This window comes from Eublepharis macularius, chromosome 4 (assembly GCF_028583425.1).
Source record: "Eublepharis macularius isolate TG4126 chromosome 4, MPM_Emac_v1.0, whole genome shotgun sequence".
In the NCBI taxonomy this organism is placed as follows: Eukaryota; Metazoa; Chordata; class Lepidosauria; order Squamata; family Eublepharidae; genus Eublepharis; species Eublepharis macularius.
In genome coordinates, this window is record NC_072793.1 from 156,018,539 (window position 1) to 156,038,739 (window position 20,201).

General features: G+C 47.5%; 3 protein-coding genes across 5 annotated transcripts; 1 reads left to right on the top strand and 2 right to left on the bottom strand.

Moving 5' to 3' along the window:
- Window positions 1-545: 545 nt before the first annotated feature.
- LOC129329035 (histone H2A-like) lies at window positions 546-1,028 on the bottom strand. The gene has a single exon (XM_054978430.1). It carries the CDS (start codon window positions 1,026-1,028, stop codon window positions 546-548), a length of 483 nt encoding a protein of 160 aa, XP_054834405.1.
- A 6,700-nt stretch (window positions 1,029-7,728) lies between these two features.
- LOC129329007 (histone H2A-like) lies at window positions 7,729-8,211 on the top strand. The gene has a single exon (XM_054978389.1). The coding sequence runs from the start codon at window positions 7,729-7,731 to the stop codon at window positions 8,209-8,211; it is 483 nt and encodes a 160-aa protein (XP_054834364.1).
- Window positions 8,212-11,275: 3,064 nt separating this feature from the next.
- LOC129328555 (uncharacterized) lies at window positions 11,276-19,985 on the bottom strand. Of its 3 annotated transcripts, none has more exons than XM_054977692.1 (3): window positions 19,799-19,985; window positions 18,421-18,534; window positions 11,276-14,582 (listed from the first exon to the last, which is right to left on the bottom strand). In XM_054977692.1, exons 2-3 carry the CDS (start codon window positions 18,497-18,499, stop codon window positions 13,210-13,212), a joined length of 1,452 nt encoding a protein of 483 aa, XP_054833667.1. In that variant the 5' UTR covers window positions 18,500-18,534; window positions 19,799-19,985; the 3' UTR covers window positions 11,276-13,209. The 3 variants fall into 3 exon arrangements, with proteins under 3 accessions (XP_054833667.1, XP_054833668.1, XP_054833666.1); XM_054977693.1 differs by having other exon boundaries at window positions 18,433-18,534; window positions 19,701-19,985; XM_054977691.1 differs by having other exon boundaries at window positions 19,701-19,985.
- Between the last annotated feature and the right edge of the window lie 216 nt (window positions 19,986-20,201).

The window sequence follows — 20,201 nt, forward strand, 5'->3', positions numbered from 1 at the left end:
CTGATTTTCGAGGGAAGGAGGCGGGAGAATGCGACCCAATCTCTAGAGGAAACCAACCTGCCTGGAGAAGCAGGGCTAAGAAGCCGAGATGTTTTACTCGCACCACGGTCCCGCACACATCTCTGCGCTGTAAGTATGTTAGAGAAAGGCCCGATGAGATTTCCCGAGGGAGGCCGTCAGAGACCACCTGGTGCGTTGGTGGGAAAACACTAGTGGAGGCGAGCGAGACCTCTTCCCGCCCAGCGCTTCAGACTGCGGGGCCCGAAAGACAGCCGAGTCGGGGACGGAGTAACTTCGGCTGTTTGGCTACTTCACGTCTGAGGGCAACATCACTTCAACTAGTTGAGCGCCCAGAGTGACCCACGTCGCTTGGGGCAGCAACCGACAAGGGGTCGAGGCTCCCATCGTGATCCCAGTCCGCCCCCCGGCGAACGCCTGGAGAGAAGCAGCAGCCCTTTCCGAGAGTCGGTGGGTGGCTCTGAAAAGAGCCTTTGGGTTTTCGTGGGTTCTGCCCCGGCCGGGGCGCTGGGCCTCTCTTCCGCCCTCTACTGAACGGCTACCGCGGCGGCCGAGGGCTTGATGGCCAGCTTGGAGACCTTGGTCGCCTTGCTGGCCCCGCCGGAGAGGGCCTTGCTGGCGCCGGCGCTCCCGCCGTGCAGCACCTCGGTCTTCTTGGGCAGCAGGACGGCGTGGATGTTGGGCAGCACCCCGCCCTGCGCGATGGTGACGCCGCCCAGCAGCTTGTTGAGCTCCTCGTCGTTGCGCACGGCCAGCTGCAGGTGGCGCGGGATGATGCGGCTCTTCTTGTTGTCGCGCGCCGCGTTGCCCGCCAGCTCCAGGATCTCGGCCGTCAGGTACTCCAGCACGGCCGCCAAGTACACGGGCGCCCCGCCGCCGATGCGCTCCGCGTAGTTGCCCTTGCGCAGCAGCCGGTGCACGCGCCCCACCGGGAACTGCAGCCCGGCCCGCGACGACCGCGACTTCGCCTTGGCACGCGCCTTCCCGCCGGTCTTCCCGCGCCCAGACATCACGCCACAAACTACTTCTTCGCAAAGCTCCACCTGAGAACAAGTGCCAAGACACGCGCCCGCAGCTCTTTTATACCTCTCGCGGGAGACCTCGGCGGACCACGATTGGTTCACGAGCACCGACCAATCGCAACAAGGAGCCTGTCTCCGCCAATCAGAGCACGGCGCTAGCAGAACAGCGAAAAGAACGCCTGCTTTCCTGCCTCCCTTTCAAAGTCAGCGCCACAGACAGTGCGGCCAATCTGACGAGCCACCCCGCTTAGTGCCAGCCACCCCGCTCAGTTTCATCTAATTATCCTCCCCGGAGGATGGACGATCCGATCGCCCTGCCCTCAGTCTGCGGGCACGGCGCGGGGACAGACATCTCCAGTCTTTTCGAAATGTAGATTTCTGCGCCTGAAGGAGCACAAGGCGTGCATAGGGCGGCGTTGACCCTCTTGCCCCGGAGTGTGAAGGCTCGGGGCATTGCCAGTCAGCGCCGCTTGTTTCCTTAGCTCTTTGCTACGTCCTTCACTTGGCCGCCTCTAAGGAATTTCACAGGGCACTCCCGAAACAGCTCTAAGTGCAGTCAGTTATCAACCAAGTGCCAACTGCAGCACACAGTGGCCTGGCTGTGCCCAGGTGACCTTATTGATGTTGTAATGAGTAATGCTGGAGCATCCATAAGTACCTTTCTTATAACTTTTTAAAAGAAGTTGAGTAGCAGCTGGTGGGGCTGTTAAGAGCAGGGCTGGGTCTCCCCTTCTCCCAGTTCCATTTTCACAACATCAGTTACATACATACACAGACTGGCATTTGCTGGGGCTTTCTTTTAAATAAGCTTGTACATAGCCTTTTACTAGACTGCGTATCTGAGATTGAAGTGATTTGCTGGCTGAAAAGTAGGGATAGTGTTAGAGATATGATAGGGAGACGAGAGGTGGTAAGATATTATGGAGAGAAATATCAAGATAAACATACAAGGCAGTTGTACAGGCTTGCATTACTGCAAAGCCACCCAGGGGCTCTACAATGCTAGTCTGTCTGCAAAAACTAGCCCCAGCAGGCTAAGAAAGAACTTTTTTCTCCAGCAACACATGCAAAATAAAGGAAGAGGCCAGTTGAAGTTACAGAACTCCTGCCATGTCTCGCATTCCATGTATTCCAAATGCTTGCATATTCCTACCATGACTGATAACAATCTATTAATGACTTTTTGATTGCACAGCTCAGTTTTATTGGATTACAATGATAAGAAACAACCCACAAAACTTACAATGTCTTTGTTAGAACAAACTCAAAGAAGAAACCCTGGTTGTCACCACAGAGCAGCCACACTATGTTCAGTGTTAAAGCATTCGTCCACACATTTATTCATTCAACCCAAACCCATTCCTGATTGCCTTTTGTTAGCCCCCAGAATTAAGCCTTCTCATCCAAGTTTACATTTTTAAGATAGGTCAGGCCATCAGGAAGATGTTAAGATGTCCAGGGGTTAACCAAAGTTGTTTGTCAAAACCAAAGCTGAAGTACTCACATTTAAATAAACACAAAGCGTTGAAAAAAAGAAGTTCTAGGAGCTGATTCTATTCTTACTCGGTAGTCATTTGCTTTAATTTAAGACACTGCCAGGCAAGAACCGATGTTGATCTTCAGATCATCCCACCCCGCAAGCACCTGGTTAGGTGAATATCACTGGCTGTGATGGTGGATCTCTTGGCATGAATAGCACACAAGTTCCAGTCCTCAAACAACTCTAGCAAATAAGCTTGGCCAGCTTCTCTCAGTGCTAGAACAGCAGGAGTGTGGAAGTGCAAGTTCTTCTCAAAGCTGTGTGTTGTCGTTTTGGTGAAATTCAGAAACAGCAGCCTGTCAAGAGCCTTTTGAGGGGCGTTCCGATACCGGCAGAATAGCTGTGACACAGATACTCTCTGACGGACAGGCACCTGCGGCTTCTTCTGCTCTGCAGCATGGCCAGTTGCATGCTTGTGACCCAACCTGTGGAGAGCCTTGTTCTGTGGCTTGCTTTTGCTTGCTATTTTCTGGGACTTCTTCATTGTTCTAGCAGTTGACAGCTACCAAGCTGGCTTTGATGCACCTCTGAAAGATAAGACACAATATCAATAGTCACAGAGTTACGCAAGTGGACCAGTGGATCATTTTATCCGACGGTTATCACCCTCTTCCTCTTTCCTAAATATTTGTCAACCTTGATTTGTCTGCTGAGGATGCTGGTGATAAGAGACTGCTTTCATAACCTTCCTCCCCATATCCTTTAACATATGAAGAAAGTTTGGAAACCACAATTCAAAAGTGTGCAGAAGTAGTACACAGAATTTTGGTTGCTGCTTGAATGTTTGCAAAGGGGTGTGTGTGTGGATTTAGCTGTGCATTCCAAGTCCTTTGGAACATTGGGAAGGAGGATGAACCTTTCATTTACTTCGCAATGCTTTGAAGTCGTCGTCATGGGAACTCTAAGTGCCTCCTGTAGCATATCCAGTGCTGAGCAGCTGCACATTGTAGGCGGGGGGATCAGTAATGAGGAAGATGTTTTTCAGAGAAGCTCCTTTGCCATTACCTTTCAGTGGAATCCCCCCAAAAAACTTACAATAAAATTCAAGATTCCCCAGAACATACTTGGAGAAGTTTGGAGAAGTATAGATCTGCCCAGTTCTTCATTTGCATTTTGAAGCACCCTATAACAGGTGCCATAATACTACTTATTTGTACAATGCTTTTCATAAGTGCTCTAAGCACTTCTTAGTAACCCTTGCAGCCCTGCAGTGTAGGCTAGCAGCAGTGGAGGCAGGAAGGGGTTGAAAGAAAGTGGGTTGCTTATTACAAAAGTAAGCCTTGTACCAGGGATTTCCAGTGAACAGCTCATGATCTTAGAAACCAACCCCCCTCTTTTTTTTGAAAGCTTGCAAGGAAAAAAATACTCTATTCTGTAATAGCTGCTATTCTTTAAGCGAGTGACCAGGAAGAGTTACTAGTTTTGAACGGCTTATTCAGAATTATGTTGACTTGGTTTATAGTTTGTCTTTCTCATTAAGAGAGCTATATACACATCTACACATTACATAAACTGAAATGATTGACTGAATTACCTCCTGTACACTCCCCACCCCCATTTATATGATACAATATATTTAAGCTTTAACAAAACATTTAAGTAGTACCTCCAAAGGTGTCAAGAAACTCACTTTGTTCGTTTCTTGTTCAGATCAGACATTGTGAATTAGGTCTGTATGGCTTGGCTAGGACGCACTTCAGTTTATGGCCTTTCCAAAATTATTTTAGTTATCTCTTGCATGGAGATCTTTGTATTACTGCTTCAATTTAAATTCAGTTCCTTGGCCAATTTTCCATAAGCTACCTTGTCAATTTGTCTCTGGACTCAGCCTGCTGGGTGCCTACTCTGCAAGATTTAACTCAGCACTACCCTAGAGAACAACTATAAGAACCACAAGTTCAGGATAATGGTAGCTGATGAGACATAAAGAGTGTTTGATGTAGCCTCAGAAGACATATACTTCCAAGAGTTGTTTCTTAGAGGAAGCACGAGACAAAAAGAGTACATACTTCTTGTTGCTCTGCCCTTAATTAGCACCAATTTTCACAATCACCAAGGGATGCTTCCAGCTACAGCTAGGTCACCTGAAGGTACTAATGTACTCTCTATATAACGCTAATTGGTTTTTGTATTCTGCTTGGTTTAGAACACTGTATCTTTAGAGCCTTGCCTCTCCAGACCCACAAGATGGCATCCCTTCAAAAACATCACTGTGCACTTCTGTGTTGAGCTGAGCATCAACAGTCAGATAACTTAAGTGTAGATCAAAAAATTCTAAACAAACCATTTTCAACCTAACCCTATACATATGCTCTGAAATCCTATCAACTTCCTTCTCTTTTTTCCTCAAGTGAGCATTGTATCATACTGCAATCCATAGAAGTCCATCAATTGTGTGTGTGTGCGAGAGTTGTGGTGCTACAACAAGCTTAGGGACTCTGTTATGCCCAGCATCTCACTTGGGCTGCCAATAACCTGAAGAAAAAACATTCCTGTCCCATTAACAGAGGCGTACTGGATGGAAGTTGGCAGGTGAAGATTTTCATGGCATGGAGTTAAATTCCATCACCTGGTACATAGCATTCCCTTAAGCCTCTATTAAAGGGAGAGGATGCTTTTTCTCCAGGTCTATTGACAACCTCAGATAATCTAATATTGTTTCTTCAGGTCACTGAAGATGGCAAGATGATGACATACCGTTGCTCCTTTCAGGAAGCTGTACAGTAGGGAATAAGCTTGCACCTTAAAAACAGTTAACAGCAACTTGTTGAAAAGTATCAGGTGGAGCTTCTCTTGCAATTCATCTCTATACTAAGAAGAGGAAGGTCCACCTGTTCAGTTTCAGTGCATTTCTCCTGTGAGCCAGTGCAAGGGGCAGGAACCCTGCGTTCCCTCCTCCTCCTGGGAAAGCTCAGCAGCACCAACAGCTGCTTCTCCTACTGAAAAAGTCGCATGAAATCCGCCCCCAGATGTCCTAACAAGACTTCACATTTAGCTCTTTAAGTCCCCCAAAGCAAATATACAATGCAATCCTGAGCAGGTCTACTCAGAATCCTTCTAACAGTTTGTTTACACTTTTAATTGTTCTTTTTGTCTGCTACAACAGCTTGCACCATCTAGAAATTTCCAATCCAGCAGCGCTGTGTGTGTGTGTGGTGTGTGTGCGGAAACAATGAACAGCTTTTCATTCACATACAGGTTTCTCATTCGTTAGTAGCTTCTATCCATGTTTACATCACAACTCTTAGACTCCCCCCCCCCAATCATTCCCTTGAGTTTTAGACAAGCGTCTTAATATGAGCGTATAGGTGCTATCATACACAAGCAAGTAACAGCAAGGTTAACACGGCTTATTCCCAAGAGCAGTATTGACACAGGAAAATCCAACAGTAATCAAAGAACCTAACCAACCTGTCACCGAGGCGTGGGAAGGCAAAATAATGGCGACTAATAAAATTTGAACATGCAGAACCTCACCAGCTAGCCAAGACGAACCAAAGAGAGGAGCTGAATTTAAGGCCGACGATAAGATTGTCTAATTTCAATATCAGGCGGCGAAATGGAACGCGATTGGCTACAAAGGGTGATGGGGCGTGGCACTCGCAGCGACTCAGCTTTTCATCTGGTCAGGAGAGGCACCGCTGGCTCGCTTGCTGTTTTCGTCTGGACTGGGCGATACAGTTAAGATAAGAATTTACTATAAACGATATGGAGAAACATCAGTATAAGAGAAAGCCATGTGGCCTCTGTGTAATACTTCGAGTTACTTCACCCAGACGTGGCTCTGCAGTCTTCCTGAGCCATAATTCCTTCGAGAGGAATTATGTGTTCCAGAGGAACACATAATGTGTTCCAGAGGAACACAGCTGAAGCATTTGCACTGCTCCGATGCAATACGCTCTTTATTATAAGATCTGATTAGCTGAAGAGATTTTCGGACTCCTGGCCAGCTCTTAAATCTTGCGCACTAGGATAGCTCCTTTCCCCTGTTTTAGTTGGCAGCATAAAAGCCCTGCTGGACTGTTAGATTTTGATCTTGGGTAGATTTTGCCTTTAATCTTTCCTTTACACCCTCTGGGTAGATTGCTACCACCAGGAATATTATTCCAAGATATTTTATTTAAATTTCCACTTTAGTAAGTCTCCAAGCGTCAGGCTCCTTCGTGGTTCTATGTGGCCCTGAGGATAGGAATGGGATATAGCAATGACAGATACTCCGGGATATAACAAAAACAAAGTATACTTTTATTTTTTAAGAAGGTATGGGTTTCATGTTATTTCTAAAACTTGATTGTTTCAAAGAGTAGTTCTCAATTCTTAAAGCTACTTTCTTAAACCCAGTCACTCAGATCTTTTCTAAGGCTTCACACACAACTTGCCTGCATTCTCCGGACTGACTGTTCTTTCACAAACATACTCAGTTCAGGCTTCCACATAGGTTATATTTCTCATAGGTTATATTTCCCAGCAGGGCAGGCAACGATTCAACAGGTACAGCTTTTACAGCGGGCATTGTCCTACTTTTAAAAGTTGCTGATTTTCTATCTGCGTTGTGTTCAGCTGAAAAATACTTGTCTGAATCTGCCCAGGTTCGCGAGTGCCCTGTGAAATTTTTTAGTCTCCAAGCTGCGGCGGCCAAGTGAAGGACGTGGCAAAGCGGTAGAAAGGGAGGGAAACGTGCAGTGCCCCGAGCCTTCACTCTCCGGGGCAAGACGGACCTCTCCGCCCTATACACGCTTTGTGCTCCTTCAGGCGCAGAAATCCACATTTCGAAAAGATCGGGAGGGTCCGTTCCCGCGCCGTGCCCGCAGACTGAGGGCAGGGCGATCGGATCGTCCATCCTCCGGGGAGGATAATTAGATGAAACTGAGCGGGGTGGCTGGCACTGAGCGGGGTGGCTCGTCAGATTGGCCGCACTGTCTGTGGCGCTGACTTTGAAAGGGAGGCAGGAAAGCAGGCGTTCTTTTCGCTGTTCTGCTAGCGCCGTGCTCTGATTGGCGGAGACAGGCTCCTTGTTGCGATTGGTCGGTGCTCGTGAACCAATCGTGGTCCGCCGAGGTCTCCCGCGAGAGGTATAAAAGAGCTGCGGGCGCGTGTCTTGGCACTTGTTCTCAGGTGGAGCTTTGCGAAGAAGTAGTTTGTGGCGTGATGTCTGGGCGCGGGAAGACCGGCGGGAAGGCGCGTGCCAAGGCGAAGTCGCGGTCGTCGCGGGCCGGGCTGCAGTTCCCGGTGGGGCGCGTGCACCGGCTGCTGCGCAAGGGCAACTACGCGGAGCGCATCGGCGGCGGGGCGCCCGTGTACTTGGCGGCCGTGCTGGAGTACCTGACGGCCGAGATCCTGGAGCTGGCGGGCAACGCGGCGCGCGACAACAAGAAGAGCCGCATCATCCCGCGCCACCTGCAGCTGGCCGTGCGCAACGACGAGGAGCTCAACAAGCTGCTGGGCGGCGTCACCATCGCGCAGGGCGGGGTGCTGCCCAACATCCACGCCGTCCTGCTGCCCAAGAAGACCGAGGTGCTGCACGGCGGGAGCGCCGGCGCCAGCAAGGCCCTCTCCGGCGGGGCCAGCAAGGCGACCAAGGTCTCCAAGCTGGCCATCAAGCCCTCGGCCGCCGCGGTAGCCGTTCAGTAGAGGGCGGAAGAGAGGCCCAGCGCCCCGGCCGGGGCAGAAACCGCGAAAACCCAAAGGCTCTTTTCAGAGCCACCCACCGACTCTCGGAAAGGGCTGCTGCTTCGCTCCAGGCGTTCCCCGGGGGGGGGGGGGGCGGACTGGGGTCACGATGGGAGCCTCGACCCCAAGCGACGTGGGTCATTCTGGGCGCTCAACTAGTTGAAGTGCTGTTGCCCTCAGGAGTGAAGTAGCCAAACAGCCGAAGTTACTCCCTCCTGCCCATGGGAAGGACGCGTTACCTACGCGGGACTCGGCTTCTTTCCGGGCCCCGCATTCCGAAGGGCGCTGGGCGGGAAGAGGTCTGGCCTCCGCCCGTTTTTCCCAAACGTACCAGACTTAATCTGATGGTCTCGCTTGGCAATCACACAGTCCATCTCCCCCGCCCTCTGTTAACATGCATATACTGTCTTTTCTAGTAGGCTCACCACTGTATTTGGTTCACCCTCAGTTAGCTGCCAGATCATGACAGCTGAGACAGTGCCCGAGGGCCCATAGGCCTCTGTTGCAAAGTAACAGTACTGGAGGTGGTTTCTCTGAGTCCAAGCCTGAGGCCTCCATCCTTCTGAGCTGTGGGCCCCTTTGGAATTCTAACACAGCATAGGCAGCGTGACTACAAAATGGCCACTGTGGGAAGTGGGGCCAACCACAGAATAAGGAGTGATAATATGTATAATTCTAATAACTCTTGAAGCTTTGCTTAACAAAATACTCTAAATGAATGTCTTAAAATATTTATACAGACAACTTATTTTTCAGTCCCCAGTGAAGATATTTATGCTGTGGCAATACCTGCTGCAGAAGGAACATTTGTAAAGGTTGCCACAGTCCCATCACATTTCCAAAAGCTCTTGCTGGCCCTACACACTTCCTTAAAAAAACGGCACCAGATAAGGTGGTGGCAGGTGCTCATGGGCACAGCAATAAAAAACCCTGGTCTAAGCTTACACTCTCTTTGCTATATCCTGTTGGTTCTAACTGTAGAGCTGAGATAGGTAGCAGAGTTTCCTACCTAGAAGGGTTCAGAAGTTTCACTTGAGGTCAGGTTCTTCCCCCTATATCCTACTGTAGTTGACTTTTGCCAGTTTATTTATAAGATTTTTATTCCACTTTTCTGCCCTCATAGGGCTAACAAGGCAGCTAACGAATTAAAGCATACAAATTAAAATTAAAACCAATGTTACACAGGAATATTGGACCTTCTGTGTATGTTGTCTGGAATTTTATCTGGCATAACTCTGCTTTTCCAGTTTGCATGACACAGCCTGCATTTTAACCAGATACCTTTTATGGCAAATGGGACGCCTTGCTTCCAAAAGACCAGAGTGCTGACATGCAATATATGTCCAGACCAACAGAATGCCACAAGCAATCTGTGATATTTTCTCATGTCAGTTTTCCTTTGTGAGGGACTCTTATGCGGTTAAAGACAATTCAGTAAACATTTTTATTACAGAATTTGTACTTTGAACAAATTTGAACTTTCTCTCGTTTCTGTATTCAGCTTGCAATTCATGTAATGACTGCACTGAGACAGTATTGATTTAAGCAAAAAAAAATATTTAGTGCACTATTTCAAGATACTTTATTAAAATAAAATTTCTCAATTTGGGAAAGTTCGCAAGTTCACTTGAGCCAAAAACCCATGTCAGCATCTCGTCATCCTGTTGTCCTCAATCTGTGGAGAAACTGGAGCCTGGAAACACATTGCCTGCTTGTTTACATAAGATACAGTGGGGTAGAGTAGTTAGAATAGGATTGGACCTGTGTTCAGATCCTCACTCAGCTGTGAAGCTTCCTTACTGACCTTCAGCCAGTCAGAGCACGCCTCACATTGCTGGTTTCAGTAGGGAAAGTTATAAGTGAGGGGGCTGATTACCAGTTTTTTTAGCCAGCCGTTGTGGTTGACTGATGAGCAGATATTAGTAAGTGAATTCTGGCAATCTTTGCTTTAAAAAGCTCCATCCAGTCGGTTGGATAATATTTTCTGCTAATGGAAGGGGAAATGTAATTTCTACCAACTCCCACTTCCGGCTATAGACCCTCCACCCATGCCATTCCTGAAATTCCTTAAGAGCAGCATGACAAGATCAATAGCCTGCCTCTGGAGGCGGGGTGAGTTCTGTTAAGTTCTAGATCCAGCCTGTTAATTTCTGCAGATGATGAGCAACAAAACACACTTTTTTTTCACCTGGCCAGTTGGCAACCCAACCAGGAACATTATAGCGTGTGCTTGACTCCCATCTCCCCAATAAAAAACTATTGCCTTTTTTATAAATCTATTAGCAAAATCTCTGTCTTTACTTCTCCTCCTGTTCCGCCCACCCAAGAAGAATTATTCCTCTGAGAACCAGTGTGGTATACTGGTTAGAGTGCTAGGCTAGGATCTGGGAGAGCCAGGTTTGAATCCCCTCTCTGCCACAGAAGCTTGCTGGGTGACCTTGGGTCAGTCACAATCTCAGCCTAATCTACCTCACAAGGCTGTTGTGAGGATAAAATGGGAGGACAGAGGAACAACGTAAACCACGTCCCCAGTGGGGAGAAAGACAAGGTATTATGTAAATAAACAAATAATCACCGTGCTGATCGATTTATGGAGAAAGATTGAGGCAAGGATCTTGGGCTGAGACGAACATTTTCACAAAATCCAGTAATGAAGAATCACATGGGAGATGGTGTGTGTGTGTGTAATTGAATTGGGATAGGCAGCAAGAGACACGCTAGTTCACTCCACCCTTCTTCAGTAGCCCTGACAACTTCCACCGCCAAGCAGAACATTTGGTATAATGTAGAGAACACATTGCTTATGACAGTGGCACCGGGGGGGGGGGTATTCAAGGCATCAGCACCTGTCAAGGCTAACCTGCCTCAATCTGAGAGGTCTGCTCTCCTGCCCCCAACCTGGGGCCCTGGAGTGAGACTCTTCAGTATTAAAGCAAGTCCAAATATCCTGGGTTTGAACCAGCAAGATCGATAAAGACAGCTTTTATCAAAAGAAATTTTAATAAATTTCTAACAGTAACACAGTTCCAAGAGGAGGTTCTTGCTGTGGTGTTCCAGTTTTAACCACCATAACAGTGCCCCAACTTTACCTCCCCCTGCAAAGAAAACACACCCAGCTCATGCAGTAGGATGAAAGAGATTACATTTTCACAACAGCCATGGAGTTGAACACAGTTAGAAGGGAGAAAAGGGACTTGTTTCATTGTGCTAAGGTTAATTCAACAGAATATAAAAGCCTCTTAGAGTTTGGAGAAATACTGCTTAAAAACCTGTTTCAAACTCCCCATCTGTGGTGGAATTAGGGATTCTAACCCATATACCTGCTACTCTGTTTTCTACCCGCTTCCCTCTCACCCTTCACGTCTTTCTGGGCATTCCCCATCTTGCCTTCTATTATTTTCCTCCAAATGCGCCCCTTCACCACTCATCTGCCCTGTAATTATTCACAGTGAACAGATCTAATTACATTGCCCCCCCACCCCACTCCTCAAAAGGCTAGACAACCGCTTCTTTGAGAGCTGGGAGGGATTGTATTGAAATGTATTGATATTTGTCATCAACTCAGATAACCATTGCCTTGCAGGTCATATTAACGGCCCACAAGCATGTGATAGGCCTTAACACTTCAAGTATTGTGTTCAAGTCTCAGGCTGCACTTAAGGAAATACACCCACAGAACCCTAACCAATGGAGGCCTTGAGAGCATTCCAAATGCCTGTAAACAACACAGCATGTGTGTGATTTTATCTATGAAATGTTTAGCACATTAAATAGAGTGTTTCAAACATCTGCTTTTAAAGGCCCCAGATACAACCAGCCTCATACAATTTGGGACAACTTTGTTGATCAGCACTACAAGGATGCTGTGATGGCAGAGCAGGATATTTTGAGACTTCTTGCCCTATCGCTCCAACCATTGTTCCACTGCTTCACAGCACTCACCTAGACTGAGGGTAGTTGAAGACTTGAACCATGTGTGTGATAGTGCAGTCGGGAGCAACTGTGGCCATCCCTTATGAGGCTCCCATTTCCAAAGGCCCACTGTATCAGCAGTGCTTGCCAGTCATCTACTCATATTCATTTAAACATTGATATAACACTTTTCTTCCTAGTAGGGACCTAAAGTGGCTTGCAACATCATTTTTCCCTCCTTCATTTGACCCTCATAACAATCCTGTGAGGTAGGTTAGGTTGAATGTGTGTGACTGGCTCAAGGTCACCTACCAACTTTCTATGGAAGAGCAGGGCTTTGTACCTGGGTGTCCCAGATCCAAATGTTAACTACTACACTCTGGCTCTCAGACAGAAAGCCTGCCCATGCAGTTAAGATCCCTTTGGATCCACTTTTCCCCAAGGGGGATCGTTGTAATTGATCCTCCATTCCTGCAAGAGCTCTGTGCTTTCTTAAACCTAAATCTAACCAGATGGTGATTGATCTATGACAATGGAGTTTGAAAAAGGACTCCCCCCCCCCCACACACACCCAGATCATTGTTACCCACTTGCCCAGACCATGAAATCCAGAGTGTGACCTGCTATAAACACTGAGCTTGATGTCAGTTGAGACTGGCCCTCAATGGTCATTAAGTCCTGAGCGGTCCTGAGCTACTCTAGATAGCACAGCCCCAAGACTAACAGCCAGGGAGCGCTAGGACCAATGCCAAGGCCAGCTCATAAGCTGCAGGGCCCCACTAGTCAGCAGAGTGGGTGGTTCACCAACAAAATCCCAGTTCTATCACAAAGGGATGAACACTCAAAATTTAGTGGCCTTGATGCAGGCCGTCTGCTCGGGGTTATGGAATCACGACAGCCCAAGGCAAGAAAGTGACAAATCAGTAGCTGCCATCAAATAATGTCAACAAGGTTCTTTCAAAAACTCTTGGAAAACAAAAGAGAGACAGCATTTTGCTACTTATACCTGCAGTGAAGTTTTCTGGGTCGGAGGGACAGATCTAAGTTTTAGTTTCCCTGCTCTCTCCTTTGCAAGTAGGCACTGAAAAGATCCCTGATCTCCCGGGCTCGTGGATTTGACACGTACACAGGCTGTCGTTCAGGCTGCTGGTAAGATCTCGAGACAGACTTCACCACCTCTTCCCACCCATCCTGAAGGGGTTCCCCTTTGGCCTCACAGATGTTGTGCAATATGCAGCAGGCCACAATGACCCTGGGGGCATAGCGCTCCCTCACGTCTAGGCGGGACAGCAGGCACCGCCAACGACCCCGGAGGCGTTCAAAAGCATATTCGACCACCATTCGACAGTGGTTTAGGGTATCATTGAACCGTTGCTTGCAAGTGTCCAAGTGGCCACTGTAAGGAGTCATTAGCCACGGCATGAGAGGATAAGCAGCATCTCCAAGGATCACCGGTTTCACTTGCTCACCTTCCATGTTCATCAATGCATGGGGACCAAATGTGCCTTGATTCATGGCACGGAAAATGGGAGAGCCACGAAAGATCCTGGCATCATGCACCTTTCCAGACCGCCCGGCGTACACATCAGTGAACCTGCCATCGTGGTCCACCAATGCTTGCAGGACCATAGAGTAATAGCCTTTGCTGTTGATGTACTCTGTTGCTCGGTGTGCAGGAGCGATAATAGGGATATGTGTTGCATCAATGGCCCCTATGCAGTGAGGAAAGCCTTTGGCTGCAAACCCCTTCATCACCTTGTGGGGACAGGTTAGGTGGACCACATGGTGATAAACATCATAAAGTGCCTGGCAAACTTCCATGACTATCCTCGAGACTGTGGAGCGTCCGACCCCGAAACACTCTGCCACCGACCTGTAGCTATCTGGAGTCGCCAGCTTCCAGATGGCAATGGCCAGCTGCTTCTCCACAGTAATCGGGGCTCGCATGTTGGTGGTCTGCCGCTCTAGGACTGGCCTCAACATGTTACACAGCTCCATGAAGGTCTGTCGGCTCATCCTGAAATTCTCTTGCCAAAGCGGGTCATCCCAATGGGGCAAGACGACCTTCTCCCACCATTCAGAGCGGCCTGGTTGCACCCAGAAAGCCCGTTCCATGATGTACAGCTCATCTATCAAGCCGGCAAGGACAGCTGGCGACTGGAAGAGGCAGGAGCATGTCAGGGCTTTCAAGGAGTCAATGCTCGATTCGACGACAGCTCGAAGGCGTGCTGCCGCCGTATTTTGTACAATCTGCTCAAGTTCCTCCAAGTCGTCGTGTTCCCGTCTCAGAATCTTCTGGCGCATGGCCAGTCTTGTGAAGATACGAGACTGAATCCCAATGATGGTCTTCACTGCGGCCACTGCTGCCGTGGCAACGGTAATGGCAGCTGAAGCCATTTTGTCATCGGCGAGGCCCCATTCTGAAGGAAAGGAAAAACATCTTAAAGCAATTTTTGTTACTTTCAGTTTATGCTTGCAAGATTCAGGTCCACTAGCACCTTAAAGACCAACTAGATTTCCGGGGTATGAACTTCGAAGAGTTAGAGGTGATTTTGTTTCAAGGAAAGGCAACATATCTACAACTGAATCAAAAGTATGGATTTACAAATATGTGTATGAGAGAGTTTTCATTTGCCTGTGCAAGTCATCACAAAGAATTACACATGGCACTGTATACCATCATGGCCTAACAATTTTTACTACTGATTGTATGTATGACTCTATGGATGCTCTTGGTAGCCTAGTTGTAAGCTGTCTTGAGCCCATATGGGGAAAGTCAAATTATAATATTTGAAATAAATAACAAAGCTGGATATCATTCTCAGCCCACCTCTGGCCTGGATGTTTTCACATTGCTCCTATATTCTCAAGTTTGCCATAGCTGCAAGTACTAGAAATTTACTTTAAAAAATAAAAGTGATACTGAATTCTGATCCTGTTATCAAGTTCCATACATGCACAACATGGATAAATTCACACAGCACTGATTTTAGGAGTCAAAACACACAAATCAGCACGATCCAGGTGATGTTTCTGTTGCCAGACTGTATCACTTCAGAACAACTGGTGAGGAAGATCAAATGTTTGAATACTCCCTTGTGTTCAAAACAAAGGGTTGGATCTGTGTGGATTAACAACCTTTGCAGGTTAGAGGACTGCATTGTGGAAGGAGCAAAATCTCTCCTTTCAGTAGAGCCCCATTTTGCCCCTTTCCTATTCCCCACTGTAGCCCCAGATCCACAGAGGTATTAATGCACATGGTCCTCCGATCCCCAGAAACTAGCCTTTGAGAGTTGGAAAGAACTGCTGCTGGGAGGGAAACACAGCAAAAAACAGTGGTGGTCGTTGAGATCCAACCACATAATTCTTTGTGTATTTGGTCTCCTACCTGCAAGCTGAAATGGTGCAGCCCAACAAAAACTGGGCTCCACATGACTCCTCTGACAGTATGCTTTGCCACTCATGGAAAGCAATGGAAGGAAAGATCAAGAAACTGTTGGCACAGCGTGGTTTGAACTGTAGCTGAGCTATAAATAAGGCTTCCACACACTTGTTGTAGCAAAAGTGTATGTACAGTTTATTTTACAGTGACTTAATTTACAAGACTTTGTTCTCAGTGTCAAAGTGCTCCGCCATGCACTTACGGGAACAAGCTCCACATTTACACCAGACACAGCTGGCTTATATACATCTATAGCACCCCCCAGTGTCCAATCCCAGCACATCAGGTGAGGTGACTAAGCTGTTTCTTCGCTCTTGCATCATCCAAGGACCTATCAAATAGATCTATTACATCAGTTATGACAGACAGACCTAAACAGCAAGATGCACACATGCTTCTTGGCTCATTATGTCAACAGAAACATCTCCCTCAAAGCTGAAGGCAAAAGCATCCCGGAATGCACTGCACAATCAAGCACAATGACTCCAGTCAAAGGCAGGTTGGGAATCTCAGAGAAAAGAGAAAGCAGCATAGCTGATCACTTTGTCTCACACTCATACACATTACAGGCTCTTCCTGTTCATCCACAAACCCGACATTCATTTGAATTCTAACAACCACAGAACAAAAATCTCAAGACTACAGCCAGGATCAAAAAATGTGATAAAAAACAATGTATTTTTATGGTCTACTATAATGTGTTTAATACATTTTTATGCCAACATTCCTCTCAGGGGCTCAGTGCAGCAGACATGGCTCTCTGTCCCTCCATTTTACTCTAACAACAACTCTGTAGAGAAGGTTAGGCTATGAAAGTGAAACTGGTTCAAGGTTACCCATCAACCTTCCTTGGCATGGTGAGGATTTGAACCTGAGTCTTTCAGATCCTAGTCAGGCATTTTAACCACTACACAACACTGCTTCTCAGTTGTGTACTATTCAGTTTCACTTTTGACTTAATATGAACCAGGGCAATTGAGAGAGACCTCCAGAGGCAGGGCTTTTTTCTGGGAAAAGAGGTGGCGGAACTCAGTAGATTGTGGTCAGAGAAAATGGTCACATGGCTGGTGGCCCCGCCCCCTCATCTCCAGACAGAGGGGAGTTTAGATTGCCATGCAGCATGGAGGGCAATCTAAACTCCCCTCTGTCTGGAGATGAGGGGGCGGGGCCACCAGCCATGTGACCATTTTCAAGAGGTTCCGGAACTCTGTTCCCGTGTGTTCCCCCTGAAAAAAAGCCCTGTCCAGAGGTAGCCACTGTTCAAAGTCTGCAGTAAAGTAGAGGCCTATTAAAGTAGAGTCAAAATGGATTGTGGGTAAGCATGATCAAAGAGTGAGAATTTTCCAGAGCCATGCTGAGACTTGTTCCTGGTCCAAGTGCAAGATCTGAGATCATTCAGGTGGGAGTCCAGGCGAGCCAAGGCCGAAGCACTCCATTCAATTCGCTTTTCTGTTTGGGTTCCCAAGCTGAAGCTTGCATGTGATCAGAGCAATGAGGGGTGGACATGATACAGCTGCACAGCGTCATGCCTGCATGTCATTGCAGGGCCCTGACTTTTCCGTGAGGTCTCCCCATGTTGCCAGGCAATTTGGAATCAGTTGGAGATCCCAAATTGTTTGTTTCGAGACAGGGAGCCAGATTGGATTCCTGCCTATTGGCCACTTTGTCTGGCAACTATGCTCTTGAGGCCTGGAGGCTGTGAAGCTAGGGTTGCCGGGTCTCCTCTGCAAGGGGTGGGGGAGCAGTACTCACTAGGCTCTTCAGTTTTCATGTGCATGCTCCTGGCTGACACATGATCACATCACTTCTTGAAGTGACGTCACGTTGCCAGCTGGGAGCGCACATGCTACGTGTTTGCCCGGGTGCCTGCCAGTGGAGGGTGATTGCTGGGTGGCTTGCTACCTCCTGCCGACCCCCAGCGATAGGTGGGCAGAAGGCCAAACTGCTGGGAGTCTGCCTATCACCAGTGGGCACCTGGCAAGCCTATGTGGAGCAGAAAGCCATGCTACCCTTGTAAGGGTAGCCTGGCAAGAGACTCTGCCAGGTATGTTTAAGTGTTAGGTTATTTAGCTTTTATTGTTTTATCTATCCCCCCCCTGCATTTTCTCTAGAAAGTAATCTTCTATTCACCTTATATTTATTTATTCATACTACTGTGTGGTGTTTCATCAGTATAGCTTCAATCTGAACCAGTACCTGTGCTTCCCTTCTAATTTTTGGGGTGGGACTCAGCTTTGCTGACTGCCAGGTATAGCCCGGTCAGGCCAGAGGCTTGGTTCTCCAGCTTCTTATCTATGGCTTAGTAGGGGAACTGGCTGCAGCAACAGAGGCTGGGGTCTGGGGTTCCTCTGAGGAGGCTCCCCCCTGAACTAGCAAACTAGCAAGGTGTACCTTGACAACCACTCAGGCACAGTGGTCTTGCTAGAAAAAGGCAACTCAAGTTACAGCAACAATGAAAACGGTGGACTCTCTATTTGGAATTATTACAAAAGTGACACTCTCCGTGAAAGAGCCCTGTATTGGGTAGAAGGCTCAGGGAAAGAGAGCACATTATCTGCATGCAGAAGATCCTGTGGACTGGAGACGTCAGGCCACCAGTGCTGGGAATGGCCCTTCTCACTCCAGTCACTGGCAGTCAGGGTAGACGATACTAAACAATACGGTATAGGAAGTTTCATGTGCTCAACAGCTCTATCAGACAAATTTAAAACATTTTTACTCTACTCTTCAGCCCACAAAAAGTCAAAACCATACAATTAAAATACTTCAGTGTTAACTCCTGGGTACACTATTCTTTTTTAAATCCAATTCCTTACCCAAACTGATACCTTCTGAGATCTTCCCTTCCACAGGGTTCTCCGGATCCAGATTCTGTATTTCTTCCCCTCTCTCCATGCTGGAGATCAGCTTAGGTTTTGAGTTTGGAAATCCTGATCAGGGAAAAGAAGAAATGCAGTCAGAGGGTGCTACGAGAACAAGTCAACATTTTAAATCATTGCAAGAACATGGAAGGGTGTGCAGTCTGTAGGCAGCCAAGCAGGAGCCACGGAGAGTGTCACTTTTGTAATAATTCCAAATAGAGAGTCCACCGTTTTCATTGTTGCTGTAACTTGAGTTGCCTTTTTCTAGCAAGGCCATCCACAACATTTCTTTTTTTTGGATATCCACAGCCATTTCAGACCAAAATCCCAAAATAGATTTTTTTTTTTAGCCTAAGGTGCATTATGTTATATTCCATTTACCATTATTTTGCCTGTTCATGCACTTTGGAGAGCCCATTTCAGAACACTTCATAATCAGTGTGGATTTTCACCATCCTGAATAATTGGGTGTCATCAACCAATTTAACTAAACCCTTGATGAATCGATCAAATTGCTATAGTCATCTGTCCATAAAATGCCCTGTCCTTTTTACCTGTGACTGAAAACATTTTCTTAAGGATTTTTGGTAAGGGACTTTTTGACATTTTTTCCTTCCTTTTTGGTATACAGCCTCACCAGTAACACATTTGCTGATACCTAAATCTTCATCCAAAGAGTTCTTTGTTTTCAAAGAAGCGATTGCTCTTGATGATTAATTCAGAGCAGCTATCCTCTCACTTTAGTGGCCAGTCACAATGAAGTGGGCTGGCAGTGGGTGGAATGCTAAAAGACGGGATAAAGAGTGTGCAGGGGGATGGGGAAACAGCAGTCTGGAAAACGGATTTATTTATTTTTTAAAGTTGGGTATAAGAGCTCCCAGGAAAGCCATAGAAAAGCCGCACAGATGGTAGCTGGAGGGATTACTCAGGGTGGCAAAACGGGTGCAGGTGGTCAGGAAAAAAAAGCTGCCGTATGGGAACTGAACCTGCGAAATTGCCCCGTGCAGACGGGGATCGATTCTACCATCTCACGCCAACCTCTTCCTCCTGCTGTGCAAAACAAGGCCTGCCTGATTGCCGAATAAACAGGCAGCGGACCTGGTTGTTGTAGGGATTCAAGAGATGCGGTTAGATACGCAATTCCTACAGCGTCACCTGGGAAGGAAAGAGCCCGTCTCTGTTAAGCAGTCCCGACAAAAGATGGAACTGAAATCTAAGCAAGGATCATTTCCTACCTCCACCCACTCTCTGCTGTGAAATGTTGATTTCTTCACCCTCCGCCCCTGGGAGTTCACAGTCAGGGACGTCAATAACAACAGAAGCCACCTACTACCTCCATCGTGGTAGCCCTAGTTCTCTTCCCTCTGAACCAAGCAGAGGTTGTTTGCCCCTACTCGGTCTCCGAAGCAGCAGGAGAAATCTCTTTTCCAGACCCGGAGGAGGAATCCCTGCTCGCTATAAGCAAAGCGACGATCCCGGGATCTTGTAATCGCAGAGCAGGAAGCGTGCGAGCAACCCGGATCCACAGTCCGCCACAAAGCTGCGGCAGCCGATTCTCTTCCTTCGGCTACTGAGCTGAGAGGTCTACCGCATGTCAGCTCCCCCAGGGTCCTAAAGACTGTCAAACTCCATGGAAGCAAAACCAGATGTCGTTTTAAAGGCCAGCAGCAACGTTTTATTCCAGCATGCCTTTGAGATGCACCGAGTGGCTCTCTCGTATGCAGTCTTTTTTTTAA

Coding starts and splice junctions, on each gene's coding strand:
- LOC129328555 (XM_054977692.1), bottom strand. CDS start 18,499: ATGGAGAGAGGGGAAGAAATACAGAATCTGGATCCGGAGAACCCTGTG. Junction 14,583..18,420: donor CTCAGAAGGTATCAGTTTGG/GTAAGGAATTGG, acceptor CCTTTCCTTCAG/AATGGGGCCTCGCCGATGAC.
- LOC129329007 (XM_054978389.1), top strand. CDS start 7,729: ATGTCTGGGCGCGGGAAGACCGGCGGGAAGGCGCGTGCCAAGGCGAAG.
- LOC129329035 (XM_054978430.1), bottom strand. CDS start 1,028: ATGTCTGGGCGCGGGAAGACCGGCGGGAAGGCGCGTGCCAAGGCGAAG.